The sequence below is a fragment of the Puntigrus tetrazona genome, unplaced genomic scaffold (assembly GCF_018831695.1).
Source record: "Puntigrus tetrazona isolate hp1 unplaced genomic scaffold, ASM1883169v1 S000000456, whole genome shotgun sequence".
Lineage (NCBI taxonomy): Eukaryota > Metazoa > Chordata > Actinopteri > Cypriniformes > Cyprinidae > Puntigrus > Puntigrus tetrazona.
Genome location: NW_025048098.1, coordinates 220,001 through 232,500, shown reverse-complemented (window position 1 = coordinate 232,500; position 12,500 = coordinate 220,001). Strand labels below are relative to the sequence as shown.

General features: G+C 32.7%; 1 protein-coding gene across 3 annotated transcripts in view; it reads left to right on the top strand.

Annotated features, from left to right (window-relative positions):
* The window catches only part of csmd3a (CUB and Sushi multiple domains 3a), a 228,751-nt gene that overhangs the window by 187,634 nt on the left and 28,617 nt on the right, over window positions 1-12,500 (top strand). For all 3 annotated transcript variants that reach the window (XM_043231853.1, XM_043231852.1, XM_043231854.1), the window contains exons 57-59: window positions 6,633-6,815; window positions 8,029-8,205; window positions 10,983-11,162. In XM_043231853.1, the coding sequence (XP_043087788.1) occupies window positions 6,633-6,815; window positions 8,029-8,205; window positions 10,983-11,162 (540 nt within the window). The remainder of the gene's footprint in view (window positions 1-6,632; window positions 6,816-8,028; window positions 8,206-10,982; window positions 11,163-12,500) is intronic.

Genomic DNA, 12,500 nt, shown 5'->3' with positions numbered 1-12,500 from the left:
ATTAAATGCATCGCGCTTTCCACAAAAATATTAAGCATGCATTTTAATGTTTTAAGCATGAATAATATCACCGAACGTTTCTTGAGCAGTAAATCAGCGTAGTAGAATGATTTCTGAATTATGCGATCTGAAGACTGGAGTAATTCCTGCATCAAAGGAATAAATTAAATTTTAAAACGTATTCAAATATAAACAGCTATTCCAAATCGTAATAGCATTTCACGGCATTACTGTATTTTTAATTAAATAAATGCAACCTTATAGTGAGTGTCCTCGGTGAGGAGACTTCCTGCAGATATATAAATTATAGTATGTGCACGCAATCAGTCAAACATTAACGGAACATAAAAAATGATGTATTAACGCTGTTAAAAAGCCTCTAGGAATCTAGACACAGTGGTCTCCGTGTGCATCTGTATGCAGCGCTGCATGTGCTGCACGCACTGACCCAAAAACAGCATGAGCTGGGAGTTTCCTCTCTTTCTTTCATTCGTTCTCCTTTTTTCTCAATCCTTCCTCCTCTGTCTGCTTTTTGTCAGTTTGACTGTTCAGAATGGAGTACCAGCCCACTGCTGAATACTGCACGCTGTACTCTATACTGCCTTTCACATAATCATTTGTTTTTGTAAACAGTATGTGAAGGAGAATGCGTTATTAGATGATATATGTATATATATATATGCTGTCATTAAATGAGCGCGTCATCATAGTGGACATAAATATTATTTATAATTAGCATTTGGAATGCATCTGATTCCCGCTAATTGCAGTCGTTTTAATCGCACTGTACATCATGTTAAGTTTATGCTAGGGATTTCAGGAGAAACATCAGACACGAAGCCGATACCTAAATGAAGCACATCTCAAATCCTCCTGAGCTTTGAAAGAGCAACCTCTGAGAAATAACACTTTCCTCGGGGCTCTCTGTGTCTTTCTAGCATTACTTCTTTATTCTGTGTGAACATGCTCGGCGCTTCTCGGGAGGTTTGATGTTGAGACTGTGTTCTGGATTTCTGGGACGTTCGTCGGGAATCTAGCATCTCGATTGCTGGAAATTTTGGGAGGCGTGTGCCACCGTAGGTTTGCAAAAGTTAGCCAGTTGCATCTTGGCTTCATTTTAAAGCATTTTCAGCTGCATGTTTTTGTTTAAGATAAGAAAGCCCCGCATCCCCTGGAGCTCTGGCTTTCATGGGAGTTTCTCTTGTTTTTGAGTCATTTAATTTCTCTGAAAGCAACTAAAACAAAACTGTCATATTTTTGGCATATTATTGAGAACACTTTATTGAGAGATTTGTAGACAGAAACACTACTTTTAAATGTTTTTAAACATCTTTAATGTTCACCAGTCCTACATTTATTTGATCAAAAATACAGTAAAACAGTGATATTGTGAAATAATAACCATCCTATTTTTATAAAAGTAAAACTGCAAAAATAACTGTATATAAAAATATATATATATATATATATATATATATATATATATATATATATATATATATATATATATATATAAAATTTAAGTCTGCAATTATATGATCAAAAATATAGTAAAACAATAAAAGTAATTTTAATAACCTTGAAATATTCTAAATCATTTTACATTTGACTTTTTCTTTAATTAAATATTGATCATATTATCAATAATCAATAAATAAATCAATCTATAATTTTTATAATATAAACTTTCTACTAAAAATAGATCAAATGGATTTATTTCAAAGCATTTGCAGCAGCACGTTTTAGTTGAAGAAGATTCCACATCCCCTGCAGCGCCTGCTTTCTTTCGTGGGAGTTTGTTGTTTTTGCCTACCATTTTTTTTTTTTTGTCAAAACATATTCCGCTAAAGACTAAAAGCCACTACTACATGATAAAATATGGATGGCAAACGAAATCAATAGCGTTCTGCGCTGCCAGGTGAATCAGAGTTCCTTACGTAAGGAACTTCGCAGCCTTATTATACCCCGCTAAGCTACCGGTGGGCGTCCTTTAACGCAAATTCACACCTCGCTGCTGCGCCAATTAACGGGAACGAGAACCCCGTCCGTAGTATTCAACAGCTTCACCTTTGTAGAAGGTTACATAAGCACGCACGGAGCTCTTACGTTGTCCATCAAGAGATCCTCGGCTTTGTGTCTCGGCCGTTTGAGGTGGGACCGATCCTTTCGGAGACCTGTCTGTTCGTAACTCGCCAACAAAAGCAGGACGTCGGCGCGATTGAGGTTAACGAGGAAGAAAAGTCAGCCCTTTCTCCATCGTGACACCTTCCTTTTTTTTTATCAGGGTTGGATATTTGCGCAAACGGCCTTGAATAGAGTCTCTTTCTCTCTCTCTGCATGCGTCCTTCTTTCTCTGCGCTGCATCAGCATGCTTGGAATGATGTCAGATGAGTACAATCCGCCCCTCATTTTCCGTGCCGCAGAGTAGAAAAGGAATGTCCCAGATTTCTAATGAACTAAAGCGAAAGTATTTGACTGGGAAAACACGGTGCTGTTTTTTTTCCTGTTTATTTATGTACGGGGAGCCGGTTAAGCAGCGGTGAAGAACCGGAGGCTGGTTTTAATCACCGGTTAGTCATTCCCTCGGGTTCGCGGGCCACTTGCTGAGTCTGGACTTTCCGATTGGCCTCGGGGTGCTCGTTTACGTAATTAAAAAGGATTTGATTTCCGGGTCATCGGCTGACTCGAAACGGGGGCCTCGGTGCTTCGGAGCGTCTGCGACGCGCGCCGTCCGGCTCTGTTCAATGAATATTTTACCATAATTATTTATGCTAATGGCTTTTTCTGGCAGCCGCTAGATGATAATTGATAGCCTGTTGCACATCACACTGTCATTTGGAAAGGTGTCGCATCTCTCACGCGCCCGCAAATTCGTCTCCTCGCCAGCAACTACGTATAAACGCGTCTAATTGTTCCTCTTGAGAATTTCGCCTGGTTTTTGCACTTCAAAATGGCAATATGTGTTTTCATGCGTCTTTTAAAGGAACGGTTCACACATCCGTGGAAATTGTGGTTTTCTCGCCCCTCGTGTTGTTACAAACCTGCATGTGACTTTCTTTCTAGTTTTAAACACAAAAGGAGGCATTAAACTACCAGCTGGGCTGTCAACGTTCAAAAAAAGACTAAAAAACAGCAACTTTGTATTTGTAAGTTGTTTGAAATATCGCAAGTTTTCTGTAGTCATACAATAGATGTCTGTGTGAATGTATTTTTATTGGAAAAATAATGTGCGCGTGGAGCCTATATGTATATGACAAGTTCATTTGCAAAAGCAGATTACTCCATTTTTAATAATTCTTCTAACAAAAATGATCGTTTTTTTTTTCGTCTATCCAATAAATCTCAAACAAACAGTTTTTTTTTTTGAAAGGTGAAAAAATGGCAAAAAAAAACAGCTAATACAACAAATACATAACCTAATAATAAACATGTTTTTTTTCAAATCTGTTTTTGCAAATAAACTCTTCTCACATATATACTATCATTAAAGGTCTTATAGTTTTTTTTTTTAAGAAGTTAAATACAGTAAAAACAATAATATCGATCAAATTAAAATAACTTTTCTGTTGTAGTATTTATTTATTTTTTAAATGTACTTTATTCATGTGATCAAAGCTGAATTTTCAGCATCATTACTCCAGTCCTCAGTGTCACATGATCCTTCAGAAATCATTCTAATATGCTGATTTGCCTGCTCGAGAAATATTTATCAATATTGTAGATGTTGTAAACGATTGTTCTGTTTAATATTTTGTGGAATTCAGTCAGTTTAGTTGCACTGTCACTTTAGATGAATGTAATGTCATAAAACTAAATTAATTTACTCTACTAATATTTTTGAATGTGCAAAAATTAGATGTTAGAGTTACGTTTTAGGCTGTTTGTCTCAAATATTTTCAGAAGAATTAAAATCAAAGGTTTTTTTTTTAGTTAGAAAGGAATTTAGAAAGGAATGGAGCAGTATGAACATTCTTCGAAACATCTTTTCTGTTTTATGGAAGAAATGAAGTTATGTGAGTTAAGAAAGACACGAGGGTGCAGTAAAAAGTACAAATATATATATATATATATATATATATATATATATATATATATATATATATATATATATATATATTTTGCTGAGCTATTCATTATGTATGCATTCAGCAGACGCATTTATCCAATGTGACTTACAATAGAGGAACATAAGCGATTCGTCACAGAGCCAGCAATATTTATAGCGTACAGGTTTATTAGAAATCTAGGAGGTGAAATGCAAGAGGAAGTGGGTGATTTTCCAGTAATAAAAAGCTGTTTTCATAGTTTTTTTTGCTCGTCTATTGGCTGTCACAGTTCACATCTCTACATAATCGTACAAGGCAGGTGAGCAAAAAGATTGTGTAAGCTTAATCAAATAGTATTTTCACGCACAAAAAGTTCCTCTCTTGAAATCTTCTGAAACAGCATGGTGAGTGACAGCTCAGAGAACGGGGGAAGTGTTCCTTTGAGATCCGTAACTGCTCTTTATCCGAGCTGTGGCAGTTCGGCATGCTGAAAAACTCCTCTGTGGCCAAACGAAGCTCTCGACTGATCCGAGGGCAGCGCTGGTCCTGCTTACATTTATAATGTCTCCGATAAATCACTGAGCAGGTCTGTTTTGCTGTCAAGTTGTCTTTTATTAATCAATTTAATCCCAGTGGTCACATCTATGATCAAGATTAGATTAGAGTTTGAGTTTCGAAGGATGAGAAAAGAGATGGCGGTGTATTTTATGCTGGGAATGACTGTCTAGGATTCATGACGTTTCACATGGCTGGTGTGAAGGACCAGAAACCAGCGATTTCCAGCTAACTCCCTTGAAAGCAATCTATGATAAAAGAAGCGACACAGACTGACAGACACACACACACACACACACACACACACACACACACACACACATATATATATATGTATATATATATATATATATGTATATATATATATATATATATATATATATATATATATATATATATATATATATATATATATATATATATATATATATATATATATATATATATATATATATATATATATATATATATATATATATATATATATATATATATATATATATATATATATATATATATATATATATATATATATATATATATATATATATATATATATATATATATATATATATATATATATATATATATATATATATATATATATATATATATATATATATATATATATATATATATATATATATATATATATATATATATATATATATATATATGTGTGTGTGTATATATATGTGTATGTGTGTATATATATATGTGTGTGTGTATATATGTATATATTATATATATATATATATATTAAGATTTCCTCCTTATGTGGAGGTTTTGATATTTATAGTGTATAAGCATATTTTAAGATTTATAACACAGTTTAATATGTATCATTATCAGTGTTTTAAGGAAATTAATTCTTTAATTCAGCAAGAACACTTTAAACTGACTAGAAAATATATTTTAAGATTTATAACACAGTTTAATATGTACACACACACACACACACACACACACACACACATATATATATATATATATATATATATATATATATATATATATATATATATATATAATATGTACATATATTATATAACACACATAAGTTTACATATTTTAGCAGAAATTTATTAGCTATTCCCTACATTTATTAGATAGAAAATAAAGTAAAACAGTAATTCTGTGAAATAGTAACCCTTAAATTTAAAAAAGTGCTTTCAGCTGTTTTCATTTTTAATATTAAAAATATTGCACTTGACTACTTTCAGTGTCACATAAGCATTCAGAAATCATTCTAACATGCTTAGACGAAACATTTCTTATTTTCAGTGTTGAAAACGGTACCGCTGCTTCAGCATTTATTGGGAGATGTGCATTGAGTCTTTACTGTCGCTTTATCCGTTTAATGTGTCTTTGCTGAAATAAAGAATTTATTTCCTTAAAACTCTGTGTTATATTATATATTGTTAATCCGTATTATAAATCGCATTTATTAATTTATCCTATCCTATCCACTAAAAATACCTAAACATCCATATAAGAAGGAAATGTACTCACTAGCAAAATTTCGCAATATATTACAACTTGTTTTCTTAGAATACATTTCAAATTGTTTATTTTGTGAATCAGTCGACAAATGCATTATTAATGCATAAATAACTTGCAAAATACAAAAAGAGAGAGGTTTTTGAAACAAGAGAAAAAAAATGTTTGCCATTTGGAAATAATTATTTCAGCTCGAATCAATATTTCATATCTATTTATTTATTTAGCAAGTGTCGCCATCTAATGAGCAAGATACTGTAGAGTCAGCTTTGAGTTCATGTTGTAATAATGGCTGACTAACTGTATATTATGTCTCGCGTATTGACCAAGTCTGCAGTTTTTCGGTCTCCCATGGGTAGCACATACTCCCAGCAACATATTGTCAACTTTTTTTTTTTTTTATGTGCAGTTTGTTTCTATCCAAGCAGAAGAAAAATACATGTGCCTGCTCAACTGTAAAATTGAGGATGAAGCATGCAGAATAGTATCTACAACATAGCATCTGGAATGTATGTGCGCTCGTCTCTGCAGGTGATAAACGGGGCGCCTGCGGGGATCCGGGAACGCCGGCCCATGCCACCCGAGAGGAGGGCAGCTTTCAGCAGCACGCCAAAGTGCGCTTCACTTGTGCCACCGGTCACACGCTCTACGGCTCTGCAGAACGGATCTGCTTCCCCAACGGCACTTGGTCGGGCCGTCAGCCCACCTGCAAGCGTAAGTAACTCGGCGTGAATGGTGCACGCTGATATGCATCAAACCGAGAAGTCTTTTCTCTCGCCGAACGTTTGAGCCGGCGTCACGCCATTCATGCGCTCCGTAATTCACGCAAAAGACGACCTTGCGCCGGAGGCTTTTGAGGAAAGTGTTTTTCTTTGCTGCTGCAGCTCTTTTAGTCTGACGCATTGTCCGTGTCATCTCGAGGGTGACAGGTTATTGCGGTCCAGCGCCGTGCTGGGCTATAAAACAGATTTACAGATTGTTAGCGCGCAGGTCCCAGGAGGCGGAAATTTCTCAAGCTTGAATGTTTTTGCTACGCAGCTCTGGTCTAACAGCTTGTCTTGCATTAAATCCCATCATGCCCCCCTGTGATTTTCCAGGCCGAACAAACACCAACATCTCCTGCAGTTTAACCCCGTGCGTGAGGGGAGAAAACTGAAAGACGCCTATTACCTTGGCAAAAATATCCCAGTAAAAACATCCCAGGCTCTTTAAAATCAATCCAAATGAATACAGAATAATAAGAGCGCGTGATAAAGTACTATTGGACTATTTGTTTGAATTAGCTTTTGGTCACGCTTAATTTAAGAGCCAGCTTTCACTGTTAACCAGTTGCTTATTAGCAAGCATATTACTAGCGTGTATTGGCTGTTTATTAATGCTTATGAAGCACAAAATAATGCCTAATTCTGCATGACCTTATTAATCCTACAACATACCCAAATGTAACTATCTTACTAACTATTAAAAAGCAAATTAGAAGTTTACTGAGGCAAAAGCCGTAGTTAATAATTGGTCCTCAAGCTAATATATAATTTTATTTTTTAAAATACATATATATATATATATATATATATATATATATATATATATATATATTTGTTTTTAAATACATATATTTATATATATATATATATATATATATATATATATATATATATTTTTAATATATATATATTTTATATAAAATATATATATATATTAAAAAAATTTTTATATATATATATATATATATATATATATATATATATATATATATATATATATATAAAGTTTTTTTTTTTTTTACTAAAATTGTATTTTATTGTACCAATACTTCAAAAATGTCGAATTAGAGTCTACCTAACAAGCATAGATTTTTTATTTTTCATGTTTATAAATTCCTGCGTGAAGTGAATGACCTCTAACGCACTTCTTTGTCGTCCAATAGCTGTTCAGTGCGGGAATCCTGGGACTCCGGCTAACGGCCGCGTCTCTCGTGTCGACGGCACCACCTTCTCTCACTCCATCGTGTACTCGTGCGTGGATGGGTACCGTCTCTCGGGGTCTCCCTCCCGTCAGTGCCTGGCCAACGGTACCTGGTCTGGCAGCGAGCCCAACTGCACCTGTACGTACCCAAGCTGTTGTATCACATCCCGGAAAAACTCAAACATGCTGGCTGCGCTCAAGCCTTCCTTCATCTGTTTTGCTCTTCCCCCCGACTGCGTTCCTCAATAAATGTTGGCATTCGAACAGGAAAGAGTCTCCGTAATAACGAGACGCCCATTTGTAATTAGCCCAACCATCTTATCATGCAGTTGTTGTTGCTCATAGTGGACCCTGTTCACCTCATGAGCAATCTCATTAATGGAGCTAGATTTATTACTGCCGCTGTCTTAGTAATAGTAGGATGAGATGACAGGCAGAATCAATCTCACGCTGACGTATAATGGCAGATTGATGTCGGGGTAGTGGGAGAATAATGAGCGGGGGAGTGCTGCAGGACTGCGGTGAATTTCACATGACATTACTCAACGCTCTGAGGAGACGCTCTTTGTTGATGTGACAAGATAAACTGGGGATGTTAAAGGTGAAGTCATTTCAGAATGGCACGAATGATGAATGTAATTAAACACTCCCTCCATCTGTCATTGATTAGTCGAACAGGAAGTCCCGCCCCCAAAGGCGCTGTGATTACATGCGTGTCAAAACTTAGCTCTAATTTGTCTTTTTTAAATGTCACGTTGACTTCATATCGGTCCTGTTGATGCAAATGCAGGCTGACTGACAGATAATCCAGAGCTGTTCCTCTGTCAGTGTTGTTTTGACCCCCTGCTCTCGTGTCATAAACTTTGGTGAGCTTTTTGCACACCAACAAGTACATATCAGTGCAGTTTCCTAAAGAAATGAACACTAGAGGCAGCAAAACTTGGACACCTTTTATTACTTAGCATTTTTGCACAATAATAATCATGTTAGGACTTCAAAACAGTATTAATAAGCTGGGATATCTGAAAAGTGATGCTTTTGAACATTAGCAAATATAAAATGTGACTATGAGCATTGCAAATTGACATGGATGCACTATTATTTAGGTGTTTGGGATCGGGGGTGTTTAAAGAAGTTTAAAGTTTCTTATGCTCACACAGTTGTTTTTTTAACAAAAATACAGTAAGAACAGGTATATTGTGAGATATTGTTATTATTGAATCTTTGAATTTATTTTAAAATGCAATTTATTCTTGAATGCAAAGTTGAATTTTCAACATCATTACTCCAGTCTTTAGTGTTACATGATCCTTCAAAAATAATTCCTGATTTAAATTCATTAAAACACATTAAAATATAAATTAATTGTATTTCTCTTGTATAATTTCTTCTCCTTACTAATGTTGAAAACTGTCAGAAGTAGAGGATTTGTTTCATTAATAGAAAGTTTTTAAAAAGTTATTTTATATAATATAATTATAAAATAAACTTTACATGTAAAAATATGTTTTTGTTTATATAATATATATGCGTATATATGTGGATATATATATATAGATATAGATATATAGATAGATATAGATATATAGATATATGTGGATATATATATATGTATTATATATATATATATATATATATATATATATATATATATATATATATATATATATGTATATATATATATATATATATATATATATATATATATATATATATATATATATATATATATATGTATATATATATATATATGTAGATATATATATATATATATATATATATAAATATATATATATATATATATATAATATATATATATATATATATATATATATATATATATATATATATATATATATATATATGTATATATGTATATATGTATATATATATATATAGATATATATGTAGATATGTATATATACATATATATGTATATATATATATATGTAGATATATATGTATATATATATATATATATATATATATATATATATATATATATATATGTATACATATATATGTATACATATATATATATACATATATATATATATATATATATATATATATATATATATATATATATATATATATATATATATATATATATATATATATATATATATATATATATATATATATATATATATATATATATATATATATATATATATATATATATATATATATATATATATATATATATATATATATATATATATATATGTATATATATATATATATATATATATATATATATATATAGATATATAGATATATATATATATATATAGATATGTGATATATATATGATATATGTATATATATATATATATATGTGATATATATATATATATATATATATATATATATATATATATGTATATATATATATATATAATGTATGTGTATGTTTAAACATAACATACTTTTCTTAAATATATACATGCATGTGTATTTATATATACATAACAAATACACAGTACGCACACATATGTTATGTGAACAAAAACGTTTATGCGATGAATCATTTAACAGCAGTATTTATTATGAATGCAATAAGGGGCTTGATGCTGTTCATATAAATCTTTGACAGTCTTAGCATTGAACTGAAGATATTCTGCACGATGACAAAATGTGCTATTTTTCAGCTGTCTAACCCGAGGCTTGACCATTATACTCTCAGTGTGACAGGCAGAAGTGTAACAGAAGCATCCAGAATAATTATTTGTTTAGTTTTAGTTCCCTGGGAGACAGTCTTGAGTCCATAAACAGTTTAATGATGTTGTGTGTTTAGACTCTTCATGTAGGCGAACACAAGTAATGGTGTCGTCGTTTCAAGACATATATTTCCATAATGCGCTTTCTTCCGGGCGTTACATCTGGAACTCTGTGGTTCTTCTTCTCTAATAGTGATTAGCTGTGGGGATCCGGGCGGACCTGCCAGCGGTCTGAGGATCGGCGAGGACTTCACCGTCGGCCAGAACGTGACGTATTCCTGCCAGCCCGGCTACCTGATGGAGAACGGGAGCGCTGTTATCCGCACCTGCACCCACAACGCCACCTGGAGCGGAACGCTACCCTCCTGCCAAGGTACAGAGTTTGAAGGCCTTTCTTTTTCCTCGAATTACGATACTGAGACTTTTTGGTGGTTTGCCGAGGCATTGAGTGCCACAAACAAACAGATGTTGCTCTGTAGTTGCCAAGGCTGCTTGGATTGTACACGGGTCTTTGTTTTTCTGAAGGAAAGCATCAAAGGAAATGGTTAACCGCAACTTTTCCTCGCGCAATTCAGAAGAGATTGAGAGAGAGAGAGAGAAGGGAGACTCATGAATATTTGACGGTGCTTCTTTCTGAGCTCTCTCTTGCAGGAACGCTCATAGACTTTGTGTATCCTTCGATTACTGAGACCATCTAAACGGGTGATAACCAGGCCTCTCTGCTCTGGTAGACGACAAATGTAACAGACGTGATTTTTTTTTTTTTTTTTTTTTTTTTCTGATTTTCTAGTAAGTGTATCTTAAGTACTGTAACACCCTTTAATTTAGATTTTTAACACTTTTTTTATTTAAAGAGTTTTCACAATGTTGCGCATGGCAAAAATGATTACAATTTATTTTAATTTATATATAAAATCTAAAATCTAAAATTTATTTAAAAACCATTAAGTTACTAAATGAATTGGCAAATCACCAGACAAATTAATAATTGCCTATTGTACTAAATATTAGCTTTATTTTATTTATTTTTTTATTTTTTTATTATTACCCTTGGATTTTTATCATTCGCTTAGTTACATTTGGGTTTTTTAAAGTTTAAATTTATTTAAGGGCATTTTTTTTGCAAAAAGTGAATAATAATATTATTATTATTATTTTAAATTGTTAAATGATTTTATATTTTTTCTTGCAGTATTTATTACAACAGCAAACACATTTAGAATTAATCATTTATTTATTTATTAGTAAAAAAAATGAATACTCTGATTTTTAATGTCCAATAATGAAAAATTGTTCATTGTATGTATAATATTATATTTCTTTTTTTTAAGTATTGCCCTAAAAAAAAGTTTCTTAAACATAAAAAAACTAAATAAATTTTTACGTCTCAAATTTTCCAAGGACCCCTAGCCCCCTTCTTAGGTATCCTCAGGATCCCTTTTATAGGACACTTATTTGTTTTTAGGTATTCCACTATTGTGAAACACACAGAATAATTACCAACCGTTCCCCCTTATTAAATAATGCCTCTGTTTCATTTTAATTACCTTTGTGTATTTCCCAGATCTCTCCATCACTGGAAGCGTTCAGCAGTATTCAGCATTGATTCAATCTTGGCTTTGCGATAAGCGTCATTTCTGTCTGTGGCATTCAGCGCTCTCCCTTCAGCCGTTATTTATTTATTTATTTGAGCCAATATCAGATTTTCTTT